At 43.4% G+C, this 25,021-nt stretch overlaps 2 protein-coding genes and 1 long non-coding RNA gene across 4 annotated transcripts in view; 2 read left to right on the top strand and 1 right to left on the bottom strand.

Moving 5' to 3' along the window:
* Window positions 1–400, bottom strand: part of MIB1 (MIB E3 ubiquitin protein ligase 1) — a 137,018-nt gene extending 136,618 nt beyond the window's left edge. Inside the window, exon 1 of the mRNA XM_077900234.1 lies at window positions 133–400. Coding sequence (XP_077756360.1) covers window positions 133–361 — 229 coding nt within the window. The 5' untranslated portion in view covers window positions 362–400. The remainder of the gene's footprint in view (window positions 1–132) is intronic.
* Window positions 401–1,289: 889 nt separating this feature from the next.
* Window positions 1,290–10,203, top strand: LOC144315548 (uncharacterized). 2 transcript variants are annotated; one of them, XR_013381258.1, is made up of 4 exons: window positions 1,290–1,538; window positions 5,539–5,636; window positions 8,066–8,101; window positions 8,632–10,203. It is a non-coding gene; the product is annotated as an uncharacterized LOC144315548 (long non-coding RNA). The 2 variants fall into 2 exon arrangements; XR_013381257.1 differs by having other exon boundaries at window positions 1,290–1,835.
* Window positions 10,204–20,978: 10,775 nt separating this feature from the next.
* The window catches only part of ABHD3 (abhydrolase domain containing 3, phospholipase), a 51,444-nt gene continuing 47,401 nt past the window's right edge, over window positions 20,979–25,021 (top strand). The window contains exons 1-4 of the mRNA XM_077899747.1: window positions 20,979–20,990; window positions 22,032–22,406; window positions 22,810–22,973; window positions 24,261–24,443. Of these exons, the coding sequence (XP_077755873.1) occupies window positions 20,979–20,990; window positions 22,032–22,406; window positions 22,810–22,973; window positions 24,261–24,443 (734 nt within the window). The remainder of the gene's footprint in view (window positions 20,991–22,031; window positions 22,407–22,809; window positions 22,974–24,260; window positions 24,444–25,021) is intronic.

The following is a 25,021-nucleotide window of genomic DNA, read 5'->3' as shown; positions in this document are numbered from 1 at the left end:
CCCTGTGGCTGTCTCCCGCTCTACCGCGGGCTCCCCGCAGGCTGCCCGCCGCCCAGCCGGCCTCGCCCCTCCTCCACAAGCGCGCCGCCCGGGGCGGGGGGGGGGGTGGGGGGTGAGGGGACCAAGACTTACCCGTGGGCGCGCTGTCCAGGATGCGCAGGTCGTAGGCCCCGGAGCAGCGGTAGTTGGCGGCGGTGCCGTTGTCCCACACCACCACCACCTCCTCGGGGCTCTCGAAGCTCCGCACCGTGCCCACATGGCCTTCGCCGCCGTCCTGCTTCCCCCACTTCCAGTCCGGGCCGCGCACTACCCGCGCCCCGACCCCTTCCACCATCACCCGGTTATTCCGGGAGTTACTCATTGGGGCCCGGGCGGTGGGCTCCGCCGCCGCCGCCGCCGCCGCCGCCGCCGCCGCCGGGGGCCCCGTGAGGGAGTTGGGCCCGGGCCGGCCTCTCGGCGCCGGCGGGAGCGGCAGCGAGCCCCGGGGTGCGTGGGAATAGTTCACGGGGGCGGCGGCGCGGGCCCCGGCAAGCCCGCAGACGCTCTCGAGCCGCCGCCGCCGCCGCCGCGCCCCCCGCTCCGACTGGAGGCCTGACCGCAGCGGCTCCGAGGCGGCGGCGGCGGCGGCGGCGGCGGCGGGCGGGCAGAGGGGAGGGGGCCGTGGGCGGGGACTGCCCCGCTTCCTCCGGGCTCCCCGGCCGGGCTACAGCGACGGCCGCCAGGAAACCACGCTCTCCCCCGGCCGGGAGCGCGGGGAGCGCAGGGGGCCGGGGGAGGCTAGCCCGGGGGGGACGGCGAGGCCGGCGGGGAGCAAGCTTAACTGCCTGCCTTTTTTCTCCCCGAGCCCCTCGCCCCGGGGTGGGCGCCCGAGCGCCGGCGCCGCCGCGTCCTCCCCCGCGGGCAGCGGTGGTACCTCCCGGCGTCCGGCGAGCGCCCGGGCCCACGGGCCCCCTTCTCTCTGCCCCCGCGCACGCCGCCGCGCCCCGCCTCGCCACAGAGTCCCCGCCGGGCGAGAGCGGCTCCACATCCGGATACCGACGCACTCAAGGCTGGAGCGGCACCTTCTCGGACTAGGAGAGGGAGCCGCAGCGACAGTAGGGCGGAAGGGATTTTAGAGAGTCGCGCGACTGGAGAAAGAAAGGAGGCGAAAATCGATCCCTAAGCGTCCCTCCAGGGCCCGACGGGAGTGCGCATGCGCCGCGTCCGGAAAGCGCGGCGGGAGGGGCGGCGACGGCCGGCGGGAGCCTGAGGAGCGGGAGGGGCGGCTCGCCGGGGCCGTGGCCGGACGGAGAGGTGCGGCGCGCCCCATTGGCTGGGAGAAAAGGGGCGGGGCCAGAGCCCGTCCACTGGCCCGGGGGTGGGGCTGGAGGAAGTGTAACCGAGGTTGCGGTTCGACGCCGGCGCGGGGACCCGGCAGCTGGGCTGAGGTCAGACTCCAAGTTCCAGCGGACCTAGGCGTACGGTGTGGGTCGGGCGTTCCGCGTTCTTCCAGCCTTCTTTGCTAACGGGATCGGAAGTAGGACAGATCACGGCGCAGAGTAAGGGCGACGTGCACTTGTGTGTGTGTAAATTGCGAGCATAGCAAACCCGAGTGGGCGATGAGGGACGTATTTTTAAGCTGATTCGAATGGTACCGAGTGTGAGCAAAGTGCAAAGTCCTTCGAACCCACGGTGGCTCTTACTTCCTGCGGAGTCAGGGTGCTAAGGAGGCTCCAGACACTACAAGCTTCTGAGACAGTTTACATGTATCTTGCCCACTGATAACCACCTCCACCCTCGACGTGATTCAGCCCTTATATGCTAAAGACAATCCTGAAAGGAACATAAGAGGACTGGTAAGAGTGGTTTCTGCCTGCTGTTGTTTATTATTATTATTATTATTTTATGATAGTCACACAGAGAGAGAGAGAGAGAGAGGCAGAGACACAGGCAGAGGGAGAAGCAGGCTCCATGCACCGGGAGCCCGACGTGGGATTCGATCCCGGGTCTCCAGGATCGCGCCCTGGGCCAAAGGCAGGCGCCAAACCGCTGCGCCACCCAGGGATCCCCCTGCTGTTGTTTCAATGACATCATGGGGCAGCCCTGGTGGCTCAGCGGTTTAGCGCCTGCCTTTGGCCCAGGGCGTGACCCTGGAGACCCCGATCGAGTCCTAGGTCGGGCTCCCTGCATGGAGCCTGCTTCTTTCTCTCTCTGCCTCTCTCTCTCTCTGTGTCTCTCATGAATAAATAAATAAAATCTTTAAATAAAAGATATTATGGTGTGTAGGATTTAAAAACCATTGTTTTTCAGCTGGCATGGAGGCATTCTTAGCATAAACAATTGCTCTTCCTGAGAGTCACAGTAGCAGGAATACTCCAACAGAATCAAATAGCCAAATGGAAAGACAATAATCAAGTGGAAAGAAAGGGGCTGTAAAATGTGACCAACTAATTATTATGTAGTAAAATAAATAAAATATGCTTAATTTTTCATGTAAATAAAAGTGAGGGAAGATACCAATATGGAATCCCAAAGACCAAATAGAGCTAATTTGAGAGACCAATCAAGATTTAAACTATTTGTTCAAAATAGGCCAGCCAAATTTCTGATGTTTCAAAAGATTTTATTTACTTATTCATGATAGACAGAGAGAGAGAGAGAGAGAGAGGCAGAGACAGGCAGAGGGAGAAGCAGGCTCCATGCAGGGAGCCTGACGTCAAACCCAGGTCTCCAGGGTCACGCCCTGGGCGGAAGGCGGCGCTAAACCGCTGGGCCACCCGGGCTGCCAAAAGGCTTTTGTTTTTGATAACAAAGATTAGTTATAACAGCTTTGAATTTTATGTGCCCTTAAAATGAAAAGAGATCTTAAGAAATGATCTAGCCTGGTGGTTTTCTTTTCTCCGTAGCCACCCCACAGACCCTCTGTTCTTACCCTGTACATTTGATCAATAAAGGAAGCTAGGTAGTGAGGCAATATAGAAAGGCTAGAGCCTGCCTATAGTCTTTCCTATCTCTTACCTTTGCAGCAGCTGTACAGAAACTCATCAAAACCTCTGGAGTATAAGTGAGCATAAATATGAAACCTCAAATTAGCCCAGTCCTCATATTTGATAAGAAGAAAATGAGGTCAGGATTGATTAAGTAGTAATTTGTCCAGGATTACAAGGAAGTTAAGAAATACAGTTTAGACTATAACCTATGTAGTAGTGTATGTATTTCTTTGTATTAAGTGCTCTCTTATCTATCCATCCCCTTATTAAATATCCTGTGACTTAATAACACTATCATGTTGCTGTTTGCAACACTAGTGTTGCTAATAACACTATTTCAAGACTACTCAATACATTTTGCCAATGGTCTCTAAATGGTTTTGACTATACATCCTTTCAGTACAAAATTTTTGAACATGTACTTCCAATATATGTACTTATTTGTGCATGAATTATATGTGTACTACCATGTTATAGGTATAATAAAATATGCTCAAAAATCAAAATTACAGGCAGACCTCAGGGATATTGCAGGTTGGGTTCCAGACTACCAAATTAAGCAAGTATTGCAATAAAGTGAATCAAATGAATTTTTTGGCTTCCCCGTGCATATAAAAGTTATATTTACACTATACTGTAGACTATTATATGTGTGATAGCATGACATCTAAAAAGTATATACATACCTTAATTTTAAAAGTACCTAATTGTGGGGGATCCCTGGGTGGCTCAGCGGTTTAGCGCCTGCCTTTGGCCCAGGGCGTGATCCTGGAGACCCGGGATCAAGTCCCACATCGGGCTCCCTGCATGGAACCTGCTTCTCCCTCTGCCTGTGTCTCTGCCTTTCTCTCTCTGTATCTCTCATGAATAAATAAATAAAATATTTTTTAAAAAATAAAAATAAAAGTACCTAATTGCTAAAAAGAAAAATGCTAACCATCATCTGAACTTTCAGGGAGTTGTAATATTGCTGATGGAAGGTCTTGCCTCCACATTGATAGCTGCTGATTGATCAGGGTGGTGGCTGCTAAAGGTTCAGTTGGCTGTGGCAATGTCTCAAGACAACAATGAATTTTTCTGCTCTGTTGACTCTTTTTCACAAACAGTTGCTCTGTAGCATGCAATACTGTTTGATAGAATTTTACCCACAGTGGAAGTTCTTTCAAAATTAGAGTCAGTCAAAAAAAAAAAAAAAAAAAGAGTCAGACCTCTCAATGAGCAGTAATATTTTGAAAGGATTTTTTTTTTTTTCCTGAGCAATAGTTCTCCACAGTAGCCTTAAAATATTCAGTCAACCATATTGTAAACAGATGTGCTGTCATCCGGGCTTTGTTGTTCCATTTATAGAGCACAGGCAGAGTAGATTGAGCATAATTCTTAACGGCCCTAGGATTTTCAGATGGCAAAGGAGCAGTGGTTTCAACTTAAAGTCACCAGCTACAGTAGCGCCTAACAAGAGATCCAGCCTGCCCTCTGGAGCTTTAAAACCAGGCATTGATTTCTCCTCTCTAGCTCTGAAAGGCCAAGATGGCATCTTCTTCCAATAGAAGGCTATTTAGTCTATATTGAAAATCTGGTATAGCCACCTTCATTAATGATCTTACCAAAATTTTCTGGATCACTTGCTGCTTCACCTTGCACTTTGATGTCATGGACATAGCTTCTTTCCTTAAACCTCGTGAACCAACTTTTGCTAGCTTCAGACGTTTCTCCTGAAGCTTCCTCACCTCTCTCGGCCTTCACGGTATTGTAAAGAGTCATGGTTTTGCTCTTGATTAGGCTTCAGCTTAAGGGAATGTTGTGCTGGTTTTATCTTCTATCCAGACAACTCAGACTTTCTCCATATCAGCAATAAAGCTGTTTCATTTTCTTACCATTTGTGTTTTCGCTGATTTAGCACCTTTAAATTTACTTCAAGAACTTTTCCTTTGCATTCACAACTTGGCTAACTGGTGGAAAAAACCTAGCTTTCAACCTATCTCAGCTTTCAACATGCCTTTTCACTAAGGTAAATCATTTCTAGCTTTTGATTTAAAGTGAGAGATGTGACTCTTCCTTTCACTTGAACACTTAGAGGTCATTGTAGTTATTAATTGGTCTACTTTCAATATTGTTGTGTCTCAAGGAATAGGGAGGCACCTACTAGAAGGAGAGAAATGAAGGAACAGCTGGTCGAACCACACACAACATTTATCAATTAAGTTCACCATCTATGTGGGTATGGTCTGTGTGGTACCATCAAAGGTCACTGATCACAGATCACCATAACAGATCACAGATCACCATAACAAAATAATTTTTAAATATTTGAAATATTGTGAGAGATACCAAATTGTGACATAGAGACATGAAGTGAGCAAATGATGTTGGGAAAAGGGTACCAATGGACCTGCCTAGCACAGGGGTTGCCACAAACCTTCAATTTATTTTAAAAAAAGAAAAGGCAATGTCTGAGGCATAATAAAGCAAAGTGCAAGAAAACAAGGTATGCCTGTAAGAGAGTAGAAGATACAAAATATATGGAAAAATTTACATACTTTCCTTAATAGATCATCCTCTGTATCCCCAGATGTTTACATTGGTATTCTCCAAAATAAGCACCAGGCCAAGATGACATCTTCTTGCAATAGAACGCCATGAAAACCACTTTGAAAACCACTGTGTCATGTATGTATTTATCATGTGTAGAATCCAGTTATTTTGTACATATGTTTGTTTACCCATTTGTTCAGAAACATTTTGGGTCATTGAAAACTAGTAAGTTTTTTATCCTAATCATAAGTGAGATAAAATAAATATATCCTTGCCCCAGAAATAAAGTAGTTTTGTTATTCACTTACTATTCTTACTACTAGGAATGAATTTCTGGATACTTTACAATCTATAAAAATGTGTAATATTTGGAGAAAATATTAGTTTACAGTAACACTATCTGCTACAACAAATAGACCGAAAACTTATAAAGACTCTAATACAATTAAGTTTTATTTTCCATTCATGTAGTAGTTTAACACTTTCCTCCACATAGTAATTCAGAGACTCATGCTCTTGTTCCATGATGCCCCACAGTTATCCATGTGTAGCTGAAGGAAGCAGGGAAGAGCGTAGCTCACTTCCCAAAAGTGTTAGCCCCAAACTGGCATATATTATTCTGTTACATCCCATCATCTAGAACTCAGCCACATCTAATTGAAAGGGAGGAAAAATGTAGCCTAGCTGTGTGCACCCAAGAAGAAAAGTGTATCAGTATCCACTTAGGAAAACATAAATCACTCCATATATTTAAACAAAGGGAATTGAATACGCCAAATTATTTGCAAAAGTGTCAGAAAGGCTGAAGAAGCAAAGACAGATTAATAACTACGTGAAAACACGACCTTCCTCTCCCCTCCCCACTACCCACTGACGGCAAAAGGAGAAAAAGAGGAAATGATGTTACCTAGGACCCATAATTACTGTGTCCTTGAGCTGCTGATGTTAGAACTTCCGCTACGTTACAATAAGCCAAGAGCTGACCCTCACACTGAAGCTGCAGGAGACTAGCTACCCAGTGTCGCCTAGCACTGTCATGACTATTGCCAAAGTCAGAGCTCCATGAGTGCAGGGCATGCTCTACTGCAGCTTTTGGGTTCCTACTCGGGCAAGGCAATTCCAAGAGGCTGCAGGAAGCTCCAAGAGAATCAGGAAACAAAAAACCGGCTTCTCCTCTTATCAGTTGATCTCTCACTAGTTTCCTACAAGTAACAGGAATATTCTACCTTTTTAGATACTCAGTACCGTTCTCACTGTTCTGCCACACTTAAACTTCATATAACAAAGAACTCATACATCTGCATAGGAGAATGCAACTATGCCACTTAAAATGAAGGTGACTTCACCTTCTCTCCCCCCCCAAAAGAAAAGTCACAAGGTCCTATTCATTACCATATACATATCTGGAATATATTAATTCCACTTCTGGTTCAGCCATAATCCCTCCTGGATGCCCTATAACCTATATTCAAGTTAACAACCACCAGCAAATTGACAGATGTTTTGCTAGACCAGGAAAAAAGAGAAAAATTAAACAATCACCAACACTCAGTACACAAAATAGTAGGAGAAAGGGAAAGGAGGAGTGATTTTACACGTAACATTATACATTTCATACATAACATTATACACATACACAAAATGGATTTTATACATAACAAGTTTTACATGTTGTATTATGTTCTCAAAGGATATGCTGAAGTCCTAACTCCTGACACGTGTGAATTTGACCTCTTGAAAAAGAGTCTTTGTAGATGTAATCAAGTTAAGATTAGGTCATACAGAAAGAGAATGGGCCCTAAATCCAGTGACTGGTGTCCTTAGAAGAGAGAAGGAGATTTGGATGGACAGACACAAAGAGAAGGCCATGTGATAAGGCCAAGATTGGACTGATGCCCTCTAAGACAAGAACGCCAAAGATTGCCAGCAAACACCAGAACAGGAAAGAAGCAAGGAAGAATTCTTTGTCAACACCTTGATTCCTGAATCTATTGATTCTGACTGTGGGAATACCATATATTGGTCACCTGTTCAAAGCACATATCTTGGTTGATATCCCATGGTCAGGCATTTAGTTTCAGTCACAATTCAAAAGCAAACAGGAGCTATTTCTCAAAAGGAAAATATTTATTGACAGAAGAGAGTATAATTTTGCTCTAAAATACTAGTTTTGCACTGGGATTCTACTATCAGCATTTGAAAGGATCCATATAGTATCTCCACATGTCACTGATATTAACAACATTGGCTGTCCTGGGTTACATGACCCATATGGCAAAGAAAATTGCCCTGCAGCCTAGGCCTACTGTAGAATATTTTCATGCTTTGGAACCTACTCAAAACTTGTTTATGGGAAAGAGCATATATAATTGTGATATATCTTGCCTATAAAATCCAAAAAGTCCCAAGTGTTTTATTTCTTAGCAGCTAATAGTGCAGTTTGCAGCAATTTGCCTCTTATATTAGAAAGGATATCCTGATATGCTCCTTAATACTGGACTCCTGGCAACTTCACCAAAGTGATAAGACCAAAATTTTCTTTTCTTTTTCTTTTTTTTTTTTAGACCAAAATTTTCTTGAAGAATATCTCCCATCCACTGGTATGTATGGGTCTTATACTATATCTAGGGTTCTTGACACTTCTAGACCACCAAGTCAAATCAATATAATGCCTTAACTGTAATGGATCCTCAGTAACCTAGATTACAGCCCTGAGGAAAGACTGAAAGCAATGTTTGTGTGGCTACTTGTCAGGTGTTACAGAGAAAAAAATGACTTGCCAGATCAACAGCTGCAAAAGCTGGAGCTGCATATGGATATGCTTGCTCCATTAAAGAGGCAACATATAAAAAAATAAAAACAAAAATAAAGAAGACACATCTAAGACAGCTATAATTTAGTCACTATCTGATTAAGTTTACAATAACACACAAGAGCCATCTTCCTTTACAAGCTTAAATAGCAGGTTAAATGGGGAACTGATTAGGAATCTTATTTGCATTTTTCAACTCAGATGGTGGCTCCAATCTCTGCAATCCCTCCAGGAAAGTTTTTGGTTTATTGTTGGGGTAAGAAAAGGCAATTACAGAATTTTCATTAGAACTTTCTACTATTATGTTTCACTCCATAGATCAGGAGCCAATATGCATATTCTTCCAGTTGCTAGGAATGTCTATTCCAGCTACGCATTCAGAAATCATACAATGCGGGCAGCCCTGGTGGCTCCTGGTTTAGCGCCGCCTTCAGCCCAGGGTTGTGGTCCTGGAGACCGGGGATCCAGTCCCACATTGGGCTCCTTGTTTGGAGCCTGCTTCTCCCCCTACCTGTGTCTCTGCCTCTCTCTATCTGTATCTCTCATGAATAAATAAATAATCTTTAAAAAAAAAAAAGAAATCATACAATGCAATGTACTAGAGCCCAAATTGGATTAACCATGTGACCTTCATGACCACTACTCTGACCAATGGATTTTAATGGCTTGAGTGCGGGTAGGGATTAGCATACTCATCCCAACTCATACTCAACTTATATGAGTCTTCTATATTAGCTAGGAATTTCTAAAAGGGAAATTTCCCTCATGCTCCTTAACTCTGTAAAATGGCAGCTGGTTCCTTTTGTGGAGGAAAAAAGGGGAAGGAAGAGTTATAGGATAAAGTTTTGGCTGTGTCACAGGGTCCATTCTCATGAAGACTCACCTCCTCTTCATTCAAGGTTCATTTTTTAAATATATCCTAACATGCATAGTTTTGAGAAGTGCCAAGAGTTGGTGTTGGAGGAGTCACAGCAAACACATCTGTGGCCAAAATTGTCAGAAATGCAAGCATTATTAGGGCTCATAATTTTAGACCTGTGTTACAGGCTGGTTCTCGAAGGCACTCTGCGCAAGAAGTAGGGACAGTATAGCCCCCATGCCCCTGGCCTGTCAGGATCTGTCTCGGAGCTATGACAAACTTGCATCATTCCTACCAATTTATACCAGCACTCCAGATCCCAAACAACAAATAACACTTTTTTCTTGTCCTCCCAAACTAGATTTGCCAACAGTAAGAACTTGAGAAATGCAACAAAATTTCTGTGAAAGATTTGTTTTGTTTTGTCTTGTTTTTTCCAATGAAGACTTTATAGGACAATTTTTCCCTACCTGTTGGCATGTGATCAGACACTCAACATATAAATTTCAGTATTCCACATGTTACTATGAACCTTTGAGTGCTCTCAGGCATTCCTTCACAGAAAAGATATGAACTGGCAGAGTCCAATTAGAATTCCTAGTGCCAAACTGTATAAACTTTCTCTCAGTTATAACTTCTCTACTTCCAAGATATATCACACATTACAACATTTCACTGGAGTGTTCTATCAAGAAGATGAAAAAGTTCTAGAGACGGATGATGGCTGCATACCAATCTAAACGCAGGCCACTGAACTGCAAACTTAAAAGCACTAAAAAGATGAATTTAGGGGCACCTGGGTTGCTCAGTGGTTAAGCATCTGTCTGCCCTTGGCTCAGGTGGTGATCCTGGAGTCCTGGGATCGGGTCCCACATCGGGCTCCCCATGGGGAGGCTGCTTCTCCCTCTGCCTGTGTCTCTGCCTTTCTCTCTGTCCCTCGTGAATAAATAAATAAAATCTTTTTTTAAAAGATAAATTTAATGTTATGTTTGCCACAATTAAAAACCAAGAATTACAATATAATCCAGCAATTCCACTCCTATATATAAACCCAAAGGAACTGTGGAGGGACGGCGGGGAGTTGGGCAAGATGGATGAAGGGGAGTGGGAGATACAGGCTTCCAGTTACAGAATGAATAAGTCATGGGAAGAAAAGACACAGCTATAAGGAAAAAAATCAATGATATTTTCATAGCAATGTACAGGGACAGATGACAGCTACACTTGTGGTGAGCACAGCACAAAATATAAACTTGTCAAATCACTATGTTGTATACCTAAAACTCATGTAACATTGTGTGTCAACTATGCTCAAGTAAAAAAAGAAAGAAATTGAAAGTAGGTACTCAAACAGACATTTGTATAACAGTGTTCATTGCAGTATTATTCACAACAGCCAAAAGGTAGAAACAACACATGTGTTCATTAATAGATGAATGGATAAACAAAATGTGGTATATACAGACAATGGAATATTATTTTGCCTTAAAAAGAAGTGAATTTCTGATGCTACAACATGGATGAAACTTGGCGGCATTGTAAGTGAAATATGCCAGACAGAAAAGGATAAATATTGTATAGTTCCATTTGTATTAGGTACCAATGCTAGTCAAATTCAGAGATAGCTAGTAGAGTAGAGATTACCATGGGGGTTGATGGAAGGGCAATGAGGAGTTATTTATTGCTCAACGATTACAGAATTTCTATTTGAGGTAATAATAAAAGTTTTGAAATAAAAGCAGCAATGGTTACACAATACTGAATGTGATTAATATCACTGAATTCTACACTTAAAAATGGTTAAATTAACAAATTTTGTTATATGCATTCTATCACATGTGATACATATAACAAAATACCGCATATATTTGCTACAGAAATATATGTTTATTTGTAGATTTTTAAAAATGTATAATCTGGGGCCCCTGGATGGCTCAATTAAGTCTCTGCCTTTGGCTCAGGTCATGATCTCAGGTTCCTGGGAACCAGCCCTGCATCAGGCTCTCTGCTCAGCAGGGAGTCTGTTTCTCCCTCTCCCTCTGCCCCTCCCCCTGTTCATGCTTTCTCTATCTTTATCAAATAAATAAAATCTTTAAAATATATATATAATCTAATATACTAAAAACCATTTAATTGTGCACTTTTTTTGAAGGAGGGAGGGGCAGAGGAAGAACGAGAATCTGAAGCAGGCTCTATGCTCAGCAGCATAAAGCTTGACAGAGGACTGGATCCCACAACCCAACCCCAAGATCATGGCCAGAGCCAAAACCAAGAGTCTGATGCTTAACTGACTGAGCCACCCAGATGATCTTGAATTGCACACTTTAAAGAGATTGCATAGTATATAAATTATATCTCAGTAAAGCTGTTTTTAAAAACAAGACAGAGAAAAAAAAAACAAGACAGAGATTGGCTAAATGAATAAAAAATAAGTTAAAAAATCCAACTGTATGCTGTCTATAAGAGATTCACTTTAGCATCAAAGACACAAATAGGTTGAAAGTGAAAGAATGGAAAAATATATTCCATGTGGATTAGTTCCCTATGACAAATTACCACAAACTAAGTAGCTGAAAACAAAAGAAATGTATCCTCTTGTGGTTCTAGAGACCAGAAGTCCAAAATAAAGGAGTTGGCCAGGTTAGCTTTTTCTGAAAGTTGAGGAGAAATCCACACCATGCCTCTCTCCTAGCTTCTGGTTGCTGCTGGCATTCTGTAGCTTATAGATACATTACTCCAATGCCCTCTGGCATCTTCACATGGCCTTCTTCTGTGGGTGTCTCTCAAATATCCCTTTCCTTTCTCTAATAAGGATGCCTGTCGTTAGATTTAAGGCCCAACCTAAGACCAAGATGATCTCAAGAACCATTCACTTAATTGCATCTGCATCGAAGATCATATCTCCAGATAAGTAGAAGTCAAGACTTAGACATATCTTTTTGCAGTCCATATTCAGCCTAGTTATAACATGCAAATAGTAATCAAAGGAGAGCTAGGGCAGCTAGACTACAAACAGACCAAAAAAACCTTTAAGTAAAAAAATCATTACAAAAGACAAGCAAAGACCTATATTGATAAGAGGGTCAATCCATCAAGAACGTCCAACAATTATAAACATATACCCACTTACCGACAAAGCTCCAAAATATATGAGGCAAAAACTGGCAGAATTGAGGAACAGACAGTTCTACAATAACAGTTGAAGACTTCACTGTACCATTTCAGTAATAAGAGAAAGAAAATCAATATGGAAATAGAAAATTCAAACAACACTATAAGCCAATTAGACTTAATAGACATATGTGGAACATCACACCCAACGGCAACAAAATACATTCTTCTCAACTGAACATGGAAACTTCTCCAAGAAAGGCCATAAGCTAGTCTACAAAGCAAGTCTCGATGAATTTTAAAAGACTGAAACCTACAAAGTATCTTATCTGGCCACAATGAAATGAAGCTAGAAATCAATAACAGAAGAAAATTTGGAAAATTCACAAATATGTGGAAACAAACAAAAAAAAACACCTTTTTTTTTTGAGAGAGAGGAAGAGAGAGTTTGTACACAGGAACATGAACTGGGGAGGGAGACGCAGAGGGCAGGAGAGAATCCCAAGCAGGCTCCTCTCCCAGCTCAGAGCCTGATATGGGGCTCAATCTCACGACCCTGAGATCATGACCTGAGTCAAAATCAAGAGTCAGACACTTAACCGACTAAACCACCCCGGCACCCCAAAGCAACACATTCTTTTTTTATATATATAAATTTATTTTTTATTGGTGTTCAATTTGCCAACATATAGAACAACACCCAGTGCTCTTCCCATCAAGTGCCCACCTCAGTGCCCGTCACCCAGTCACCCCCAACCCCCGCCCACCTCCCTTTCCACCACCCCTAGTTCGTTTCCCAGAGTTAGGAGTCTTTCATGTTCCGTCTCCCTTTCTGATATTTCCCACTTATTTTTTCTCCTTTCCCCTTTATTCCCTTTCACTATTTTTTATATTCCCCAAATGAATGAGACCATATAATGTTTGTCCTTCCCCGATTGACTTATTTCACTCAGCATAATATCCTCCAGTTCCATCCACGTCGAAGCAAGTGGTGGGTATTTGTCGTTTCTAATGGCTGAGTAATATTCCATTCCAAAGCAACACACTCTTAAGAAGCCTGTGGGTCAAAGAAGAAATCAAAAGAGAGACGGGAAATTAATTTAAAATGAATGAAAACACATAACATACCCAAACTCATGGAATAGAGAGAAAGCAGTGCTCAGAGAGAAATTGATAACTGAAAATGCTTACATTAAGAAGAAGAAAGAGAGGCACCTGGGTGGCTTACTAGTTGAGCATCTGCCTTTGGCTCAGGTGGCAGGATCCAATCCCACATGAGGCTCCCCACAGGGGGCCTGCTTCTCCCTCTGCCTATGTCTCTGCCTCTCTCTCTGTGTCTCTCAAGAATAAAAAAATGAAATCTTAAAAAAAAAGGGGGGATTTCAAATCAATAACCTTACCTAATAACTTAAGGAACTAGAAAAAGAAAAGCAAGTTAACCCCAAAGAAGCAGCAGGAAGATAATAATAAAGATTAGAGCACAAATAAAATAGAGAAGAGAAAAACAATAGAATTAATGAAATCAAAAGATGATTCTTTGGAAACAACAACATGGAAAAATTTTTAGCTAGACTGACTAAAAAACAGAAGCTTCAAAAAACTAAAATCAGATTAAAAGTAGGATGATTACTATGGATCTTACAGAAATAAAAAGGACTATAACAGAATACTGTGAACAATTGTAAACAAACAAATTAGATAATCTAAATGAAATAGACAAGCTTATTTTCTTTCTTTTTTTTTTTTTTTTTTTAAGGATTTCATTTATTTATTTGAGAGAGAGCAAGAGAGCACCAGTAGGGGCAGGGAGAGTTGAAGGGGGGTGGGCAGCAGCGCTGAGGGTGTGTGCAGAGGGAATGCTGTGCAGGGAGCCTGACTTGTGGCTCAATTCCAAGACTCCTGGATCATGACCTGAGCAAAGGCAGACGCTTAACCAACTGAGCCACCCAGGTATCCCAAAATAGACAAACTTCTAGAAAAACATATAATACCAAAACTGACTCAAGAACAAACAGAAAAATTGAACAGACCTATAACAAGAGGTTGAGTCATTAATCAAAACCTTCCTCCTATGGGGATCCCTGGGTGGCTCAGCGGTTTACCGCCTGCCTTCGGCCCAGGGCGTAATGCTGGAGTCCCAGGATCCAGTCCCGCATCGGTCTCCCTGTGTGGAGCCTGCTTCTCCCTCTGCCTGTGTCTCTGCCTCTCTCTCTATCATGAATAAATAAATAAAATCTTTAAAAAAAAAAATACCCAAAAGCAAAACCTTCCCCCTAAAAAAGCCTACCACCATTGGCCTTCACTGGTGAATTCTACCAGACATTTAAAGAATTAATACCAATGCTTCTCAAACTCCTCCAAAACATAAAATTGAAGAAAGCACTCCTAACTCATTCTAATGACACCAGTACTACCCTGATACCAAAGCCAGATAAAGCTACCACAAATGGAAACTAGAAACAACTCCTTATGTATATAGATGGAAAAAATCCTCAACAAAATGCAAGCACACCTAACCCAACAGCACAGAAAGAGGATTATACACCACAGCGGATTAGGATTTATTCTAGAATGCAAGGGTGCTTCAGCATATGAAAAGTAATCAAGGTACTATACCACATTATCAGAATAAAGGGAAAAAAACAGATGATCATCTCATTTGATACAGAAAAAGTATTTGAAAATATGTAACACCTTTTCATGATGAAAACCTTGAACAAACTAGGAGCAAGAAGGAATTTCCTGAACATAATAATGGGCATTGATGGAAAACCCACAGCTAACATACTCAACAGCTATGGCTATAGTCTCATCTGAGGTTCAGGATCCTCTTCCAAGTTCCCATGGTTATTCGGAGAATTCATTTCATGGCAGCTGTAGAACCCATGGAGGCTTACTTCTTAAAGGCCAACAGAAGAGTCTCTGACTTCTATGTCAGCTTCACCTGAGGGGCACCTGGGTGGCTCAGTCAGCTGAGCATCCATGTCATGATCCCAGGGTTCTGGGATCGAGCCCTGCATCGGGCTCCTTGCTTGGAGGGTAGCCTACTTCTCCCTTGCCTGCTCCCCCTGCTTGTGTTCTCTTTCACTCTGTCAAATGAATAAAATCTAAAAAAAAAAAAAAAAAAGCTTCACCTGGTTAGATCAGGCCCACCCAGGAAATTTCTCTATGGGTTAACTCAGTCTACTGCTTGGGGCTTCTTAAATTACATCTTCAAAATCACTTCACCTTTGCTATATAATGTAGCATAATCACAGAAATGATATCCAATCATATTGATATGTCTCACCCACACTCAAGAGTGGGGGATTATCTAAGGGTGTGTACACCAGTGGGAGAAATCTTGAGAGGACATCATAGAATGCTGCCTACCATAGGTTGTGACCTTTGATGAGGTAGAAAAGGGCATTGTCTCATCCCCCTAATCTCCGCTTCAAGGACCATAGCCCATCAGTCACACAAGTGTGCATATACAGGTAAATTTGGAAGGTATGCAACTAAGAATTTACTAATCTATTTTCCTTTTTATGTTGTTGCTGTTACTTAAATAAGTTGGCTTAAGAACTAATTTTAGCACATTTCTTCCAGTTCTTTCACATGACCACTCCTTACTTATCTACTATGGGTACATTTACTTGTAAATGAGCTATTTGAGAATTAACAAGGGAGAGTGTTTTCAGAGATGTCAAGGCAGCCAAAAATATTTCTCTTTCCAACTACATATGATCAGAAAGCTGCATCTCTGCATGAAGGAGAATTCTATTAAAAGTTCTGTTCAGGGATGCCTGGGTGGTTCAGTGATTGAGCGTCTGCCTTGGGCTCAGGTCGTGATCCTGGGGTCCTGGGATCGAGTCCCGAATTGGGCTCCCCATGGGGAACCTGCTTCTCTCTCTGCCTGTGTCTCTGCCTCTCTCTGTGCCTCTCATGAGTAAATAAATTAAAAATAAATAAAGTTCCATTCAGATAATTTTGACCTCAACATTTCAATTGGAACCCATATGAGTCTTTCTTTCTTTCTCTCTCTCCCTCTCTCTCTCTCTTTCTTCCCGTCATTCTATCTTACACAAAATTTATCTTTGGTTTCCCTCTGGGGAGGGAGGAAGAGGAAGTGGAAGCATCAACTTTATGTTCCTCCAGTTGGGTTAGTCTGTAAATTAATCCTCTCCACAGTAAGGCATTCCCAAATGACTTCAGTTACCTTGGAGGAAGCAGGTTAATTTATCTCCCTATTATGGCTACTACTTGGCTACCATAGCCTGAATCTAATAAACACAGATTAAGCTTGAGAGGGAAACTTTAAGCAGATTTTTACTCAAGATTCCAGTGATAAGGGGCACATGGGTGGCTCAGTCAGTTGGGCATCTGCCTTCAGCTCACGTCAGGATCCCCGAGTCTAGGGATTGAGCCTCGCACCAGCTCCCTGCTCTGTAGGGAGTACAGATTGGGACTGGGGTTTGGGGACAACAAACTTATCTGCCTCCTTGACCATTTCTGAAGCCTCCCAAGAATTCAACTTCTTTTTCTTCCCTAGGCCTCCATCGGGAGCCCCCCATGAACATTCCTCCTAACATGACTTTTTGACAGTAACTAGAGCCCTTTTACTTAAATTTCTTTTTTCATCCTGAAGTCTCTGGCCTCAGTTCCCAGAATATAGTCTCTTCCCCACAAAATTCAATCAGTTGGAAATCAGGTTGCTAGTGCTAAAGTTGGGCTTCGTAGTGTTAGGGATTCTTAGTGCTAAAGATAGAGCTACAGTTAGTGTAGTGATAAGTATTAGAACTGATGAGTTGGGGTCACAGTGGTTTATTAATAAATAATCTGGTGACATCTACAATTTTTATAACAATTCATGTAGAACTATAATATTTCTTCTTTTTTAAAAATTTTATTTATTTATTCATGAGACACACAGAGAGAAAGAGAGGCAGAGACACAGGCAGAGGGAGAAGCAGGCTCCATGCAGGGAGCCCGATGTGGGACTTGATCCTGGGTCTCCAGGATCAGGCCCTGGGCCGAAGGCTGCACTAAACCGCTGAGCCACCCAGGCTGCCCATAATATTTCTTTTTAAAAAAGATTTTTTTGGGGATCCCTGGATGGCGCAGCGGTTTGGCGCCTGCCTTTGGCCCAGGGCGCAATCCTGGAGACCTGGGATCGAATCCCACATCAGGCTCCCGGTGCATGGAGCCTGCTTCTCCCTCTGCCTGTGCCTCTGCCTCGCTCTCTCTGTGTGTGACTATCATAAATAAATAAAAATTTTAAAAATTAAAAAAAAAAAAGATTTTTGGGGGGTACCCGGGTGGCTCAGTAGCTGAGCATCTGCCTTTGGCTAAGGGCATGATCCTGGGGTCCTGGGACAGAGTCCCACATTGGGCTCCCCACAGGGAGACTGCTTCTCCCTCTGCCTATGTGTCTGCCTCTCTTGCTGTGTCTCTCATGAATAAATAAATAAAATCTTAAAAAAATAAAAGATTTTAATTAATTAATTAATTTTAAAGAGAGAGAGATGAAAATTGAGGGGAAAAGCAGAAGAAGGACAAGCAGACTCCACTCTGAGAGTGGAGCCCAATGCAGAGCTTGATCCCATGACCTGAAATCATGACCTAAGCGAAAATCAAGAGTCAGACCTCTAACCAAGTGAGCCACTCAGATGCCCCAGAGCTATGATATTTCTTTTAATTGAATGTAACCTAAAATTTTTGTTTTGTTAAATGTATGCCTTGTGATTTTCAGTTCTGGCATTCTCTGTAAGTATAAACCATTCTGTCCTCTGCCTGATTCCTGTTGCTGATTTGCCATAGAATTGAGGAGATTAAGTGTATAAGGTGTTTCCTGTTATAGATAGAATTTTGCTTTATCCAAAAATTAAAGAAAAACCACCCAGAAACATTACTAATTAAGAAGTTTACTTCCTCCTAAAAGCCCTCAGGGAGGGCTTAAAAAAAGATCATCTTTTTTTCTGAACTCATCTTTAGCTTAATGTAAATACAGAAGCATAAATACAAAAACAACTATAGATATAGATACAGATACAGTTATAAATATATGTACACATGGGTTAGTATACATAGCTATATTACCTAACTCAGTCAGCTGAGAGGGCCTAGACACAATGATACCTCAGTAGCAATGACCACACCAGTGCCCAGTGGGCACCAAGTGCCCATATCTTGGTTTCTAAATGTCATTCCTCTGTAAAAGAAACCAGGGCATATTCCACCCAATTTGTGAAGACCTGTTCCTATTTAAAACTTGTTTTCCATCACATCTTAGAATGCTTGGCCTTTCCTACTTTTAGCTATATCTTTTCACATGATTTATTCCTTTACAATTAATTTTGTATGTTTTTAAACGACATTTTTGCTGTTTAAAAAGTAATAAATGTTCATTGTAACAATTAATTAAAGAGAAGTATAAAGAAAAGTGTTAAAAATCTTAGAGTATTTCTTAATTTTGAATATTGATTGAAAGAATTGAAATTGGAGCACCTGGGTGGCTCAGTCACTTAAGCATCTGACTCTTGGTTTTGGCTCAGGTCGTGATCTCAGGTTTGTGAAAATAGCACAGAGTTCTCCCTCTCCCTCCTCCTCTGCCCCTCCTCCAGCTCATTCTCTCTCCCTCTTGCTCTTGCTTTAAAATAAATAAATAAAATCTTTAAAAAAAGAAAGAAAGCTGAAAACTTTAATTTATTTAAAACATTCCTTCAATAAATATGATTGTCCCTTGAACAACATGGGTTTGAACTGCACAGGTCCACTTACATGAGGACTTTTTTCTTTTCTTTTTAAGATTTTTTATTCATTTATTTCTCAGAGAGAGCATAAGCAGGGGGAGCAGAGCCAGAGGGAGAGGGAGAAGCAGGCCACCCGCTGAGCAAGAAGCGGGATGCAGGGCTCCAGCCTAGGGCCTTGGGATCACAACCTAAGCCAAAGGCAGAAACTTAACTGACTGAGCCATCCAGGCGCCCTATGAGATTTTTCTTTATAAATATGGTATGGTACTATAGATGGGTTTCTCTTCCTTATGATTTTCTTAATAACGTTTTCTTTTCTCTAGCTTACTTTATTATGAGAATATAGTATATAATACATATAACATACAAAATATGTATTAATTGTTTATGTTATCAGTAAGGCTTTCCATTAATAGTAGGCTGTTAAGTGTCTGAAGAGTCAAAAGTTATACACAGTTTTGACTGTGCGGGGGTTGGTGCCTCTAACCCTCTGTGTTGTTTAAGGCTCAAATGTACATTTGTAGGCAAAAATGAACCGCTGATATTTATTAATATCTGAATGCTTTTGTGGGACTTTTTCATCTTCTCTATTAGTTTTCTATTGCTACATAACAAATCACCATAAATTTAGCAGTTTTAAACAGCCCCATGGATCAGGTCTCCATGCACGACTTAACTGGGGCTCTGCTCCAGATCTCACAAGACTGTAGTCAAGATGTTGGGCAGGCTGTGTTTTCATCTGGAGGCTTGACTGAGGAAGAATCTGCTTCCAAGCTTATTCAGGGTGTCGACAGAATTCATTTCCTTGCACTTGTGGGACTAAAGGCCTGACCTTTCAGCTGTCATCAGCTAGAGGCTCCCCCACAAGTCCTGGAGGTCACCACTAGTTCCCTGTTATGTGGTCCTCTCCATCAGCAGTTCATATGGCTATTTGCTTCCTCAAGGTGGCAGGAGAGCCTTTTAGCTCCTGTCTGCTAAGCTAGAGTCACATAATATAATGTAATCACAGAAGTGGTGACATCTCATCACTTTTACTATATTCTGTTGGTTAGAAGCAAGTCACTGGTCCTCTCTGCACTCAGGGAGAAGGAATTATACACAGGCATAGACACCAGCAGAAGAAGTTATTAGGGGTCATGTTAGGATCTGAGCTCTCGTTTCTTCATCTAAATTGGGATAGGTCTTTTTTTTTTTTTTTTTTACAAAAAAAATTTAATGTACAAAAGTTATCTGACAGTTGTTTCTTTTTTTTTAATTGGTGTTGAATTTGCCAACATATAGAATAACACCCAGTGCTCATCTCATCAAGTGCCCCCCTCAGTGCCCGTCACCCAGTCACCCCCACCCCCCGCCCATCTCCCTTTCTACCACCCCTTGTTCGTTTCCCCTTGTTCTCTCATGTTCTGTCTCCCTTTCTGGTATTTCTAAATTGGGATAGGTCTTAAAGAAGTTTGTGAATGTTCTAAAAGAAAAGAAAGTTCAGTCTCTACCATCTTATTTTATAGTCAGGGAATTGAAGCTCCAAAAGAATAAATGGTTTGCCTTAGTGGATGAATTCAGAGTTGTTTACTCCCTGGTTAGATGCTTCCTACACATTGTGATGCTCAGGAAGTATTTTACGGTATTATTGTAAACTTAAGCAAAATAAAATATATATGTATTTACCGGTAGGCAGAGCAGAAGGTGCATGCAGGCATTATAAAGAATGTTGCTGGGCAGCCCAGGTGGCTCAGCGGCTTAGCGCCTGCCTTCTGCCCAGAGCATGATCCTGGACACCTGGGATCAAGCCCCATGTTGGGCTCCCTGCATGGAGCCTGCTTCTCCCTCTGCCTGCGTCTCTACCTCTCTCTGTTTCTCATGAATAAATCAATAAAATCTTTAAAAAAAAAAAAAAAAGAATGCTGCATGTAAATTGTCAAGTATGGCAACCAGCATGTATATTTGTGTTTTCTGGGTGTGCTCGGATGCAAGAACCAGTGAGTGAAAAAGAATTATGCTCAGAGTGAGACCAGTGCATACATTATTTCATTTAGCCATCTCAAAGACTCTATAAAGTAGAAATTATTATTCTACAGGTTATTAAAAAAAAAAACAGGCTCAGTGAAGGCAACTATATTATTCTGGGTGCTGACAACCATCAAGTTACCGTGACCTAATAAATGGCTCACTTCTGGCTCATCCCACTTATCGATCACTAGTTTTTATGATTAATTTACAATCCTGTGAAATTTTTTCCTAGTCTATACAGCCCTTTCTTTTTGCCTATCTCTTTCTTTTTGCCTGCTTGAGTCTTGCCACTCTTGGTACTTCTAGGTGGGTGGAGTTCTTAGTAATAGACTGTTAAATCTTCTAGCTCTTTTAGATGCCTGTATCTCCTGGTTTAGTCGTATTGCCATAAACAGGCCTAGGAAAACATCCTTGATAACGGTTTCTGGTCCGTACGTTAAGTAACTGAATTTCTGTAATTCCAGAAATTCAAGGCACTAGCGAACCACAAATAGGCTTTAAAATCTTTTGAAGCCTAGTTCCTTTCCTTGATCTCCTTATTTATTTTCCGTAATCACTTCCCACGTAAGGCATACTTAAGGAACTGAAAGGATTCAGAAGAATCTAAAGTATGAATATCCTCATTATAGAGAGTTTTTTCTCTTTTTGATAGCGAAACAACTTTCTGAGGGACGTAGGATGTTCTCCCCGCACATAGTGCATTCTCCCAACATATATTTCGCATTAACTCCCCCAATTTCTTTCCGGGGCACCCTAAGCCCCTATAGGGCTCACAGTAAGTGAGGCGCACCGCCGCGCGGAATCCTTCAAGGTCACAGGAGCAGGTGCCCGGCCCGGGACCCGGCCGCGCACCGCCGGGCCTACCCGCGCCCCCGCGCCCGCGCCCGCGCCCGCCCCCCAAGTCGGCTCTCGCTGTCTGCGCACCTTCGGGGGTCGCCCAGGCTGAGCGCGAGCCGGCCGGGAGTCCCGGTTCGCCCCCACGGTGGCCGCGCTTGGAGCCGCGCGTCTAGAAGGTTCCTGAGTGGCTGGCGGCGGGGGCGGCTCCGGGGAGGCCGGGGCGGAGCCGGCGGCGCCCAGCTGCTGGGCTGCGTCTCCCGGGGCCCCGGGGCCGCGCCCGCTGGCGGAAGCTGCGCTCCGCGGGGCGAGAGGCGCCCCGCTCCCGGATCCCCCGCGGCGCCGCGCCCGCTCCCGGTGCTGGCCGCCGGCGGGCCCCCAGCCAGGCCACGCAGCGCCTAGCGATGGACCTGCGGATGCTCTCCCGGGAGCTCTCCCTCTACCTGGAGCACCACGTCCGGGTCGGCTTCTTCGGCTCGGGAGTGGGCTTATCCCTGATCCTGGGCTTCAGCGTCGCTTACGCCTGCTATTACCTGAGCAGCATCGCCAAGGTGAGCCGGGGGTTGGCGCAGGCAGCGCGCGAGGCGGGAGCTGCAGCCGCGGGCGCGGGCGGCGGGGCCGTCGCGGAGGCCAGCGCGCCCCGGCCGGCCGGTTGCCCCTGCGCCCGCATGCGGCGCCCTCGGACGGCCCCGGGACCCGCCGGCCTCGCGCTGCCCCGCCGCCCGCCGCCGCCCGCCGGCCCTTCCGAGAACCACGCCCTCACCTCGGCTCTAGCCTCCGTCCCGAGGGGTCCGGCCCGTGCGACTGCGAAGAACGCGGGCCGGGCTTCTGGAGCAGATGGAAGCGGGAAGGGAGCGCGCGCGAGGGGCGGGGCTGCCCATTTCTGGGGTACGGTGGGCAGAAACTTCGTTCTGGACCCTCTGCCGTAATACTGGCTCCCCCCCCCCCCCACAGAAGCCCCAGCTAGTGACGGGGGGTGAGAGCTTCAGCCGCTTTCTTCAGGACCACTGTCCCGTGGTGACAGAAACGTACTACCCGACAGTCTGGTGCTGGGAGAGTCGAGGACAGACACTCCTGAGACCTTTCATCACTTCGAAGCCCTCAGTGCAGTACAGGAAGTAAGTACCTTTACGTGTTCAGTCATTCATTCAAAACTGCGGGGTTTCCTGCATCCTCCTAGCTCTCGGGTAACCTTTGGTAAGCAGCTAGACAAGAAAGGGGGAATGAACATGGAAATCGGTACCCCCCTCCCCCAAAACACACACACACACACACATACACTCAGTTGCAGGAAAATATTCAGGTATTGCCTTTCACAGTGTGTGTGTATGCACGCGTGTGTGTGCATGTGTGTGCACACCCAAGCCTTGATGTAAACGGTTTATTTCTGGAGAAGTGTTTGGCGGTTTACTCTTTTCCAATGTGGCATGCATCTGTCCCTGAGGACCTAGATCCTTTGATGATGTGTACCAATTCACTGATGCTGGGAGTAGGGATGGAGTGGAGAAGGATGCCAATTAATTTGGATTTGGCATGATGGACTCCTGTAAAAGGACATCCTCTTAAAAAGCAAATGGGTTCTTGATGATCATGTCCTTGAGGTATTAAAGATATGGTCCAGAATTTTTCAGTAACCAGGAGATTTAGATGGTGCCTAATATTAATTTCCCTGAGTCATCTAGTCTTTCTCAAGTTCCTTTTGTTGCCTGGAACTTACACTATTTGGGAAAATTCTTTAAGTTCAGAGATACTGTGTGAGACGTATTTTCAAATACTTACGAAGCACAGTTTATAATATACTCTGTGGGGAGACTGCATTATTGAGTCAAAGGTCCACAGCAGTGATCGGATCAGCATTTTACTTATTCATAATTCCCTAATGAATTATTTGGGTGACCTCAATCAAATAGGGGTTAAATACTGGATATTTTAGAATAATGAGGGAATGATTAAGATAAATATGTGAAGTACTTTGAAGTTCATTTTTTTAAAGATTTTATTTATTTATTTATTTATTCATTCATTCATTCATTCATTCATGAGAGACACAGGCAGAGGAAGAAGCAGGCTCCTTACAAGGAGCCTGATGTGGGACTCGAACCCGGGAATCTGGGATCACTCACTGAGCCAAAGACAGGTGCTCAACTGCTGAGCCACTCAGGAGTCCCTGAAGTTCATTTTTATATGCTACCTTTCTGGGATGTTGCTGGAAATACTTTATGGTGCTTATTTCATATCACTCTAGTAATAACAGAGAGTGATAGAAGTGTGTGTTAGTGAATGCTGAAAAAAAAGTTCTTTTCAGATGACCAAATCACGTCATATATTTAAAAAAATTAAGACACTAATATTAAGACATGACTTAAAACACTTAATGAGTGTGTCTCTTTTTTTTTTTTTTTCAGTGAACTTATTAAAACTGCAGATGGAGGACAGATTTCACTGGACTGGTTTGATAACTATAACAGTAAATGTTATATGGATGCTACCACCAGACCTACTATCTTATTGTTGCCTGGCCTCACCGGAACAAGCAAGGAATCATATATCCTTCATATGATTCATCTTAGTGAAGAATTAGGATACAGGTACCAGTAATATTTGTTATTTTTTGTATGGATTAAGCAATCCCCTAAATTATTTTTTTCTCTCCTTCCTCTTTTGCCTTTCTTTTTTCCCCCAGGAAGATGCATAACTGAATCATCTCCCAAGAAATAGAACTTAGCATAATTGACACTCAGCAGATTTTGCTTGAATGAATGAATGAAATTAGTATTACCTAGGAATTGACATAGGACCCAGGTCTGAGAAGCAGTAGGTTCACTAAAAAGATTGCTATGGAAAATAGCCATTACAGACCCCTGAGAGAGTACATGGTGACCCGCATGTCTCATTCCATATTTGAGCCCTGAATCCACTAATCTTGTCTCATTGGCTCAGATCTCAAATGTAAAAAAATATTCAGAATCAGCTTGTAGATGATACTTATTTTTCCAGAGGTAATACATGCCTCTTCATCCACCTGAGTTTGCAGATACACATTACTAATGTCCAGTCAATAATGCCATAGTATTCATTAGTATCCATTATTTATCTTAGTGACCAGGTACAATTTCAATTTTTGCAAGTGGTTTAGCAATCATAAGTTTCAGGTTCAGCTCTAAAC

The sequence above is a fragment of the Canis aureus genome, chromosome 6 (assembly GCF_053574225.1).
Source record: "Canis aureus isolate CA01 chromosome 6, VMU_Caureus_v.1.0, whole genome shotgun sequence".
Taxonomy (NCBI): Eukaryota; Metazoa; Chordata; class Mammalia; order Carnivora; family Canidae; genus Canis; species Canis aureus.
The sequence above is the reverse complement of the archived record's forward strand: the minus strand, read 5'-3'. Positions and strand labels throughout refer to the sequence as shown.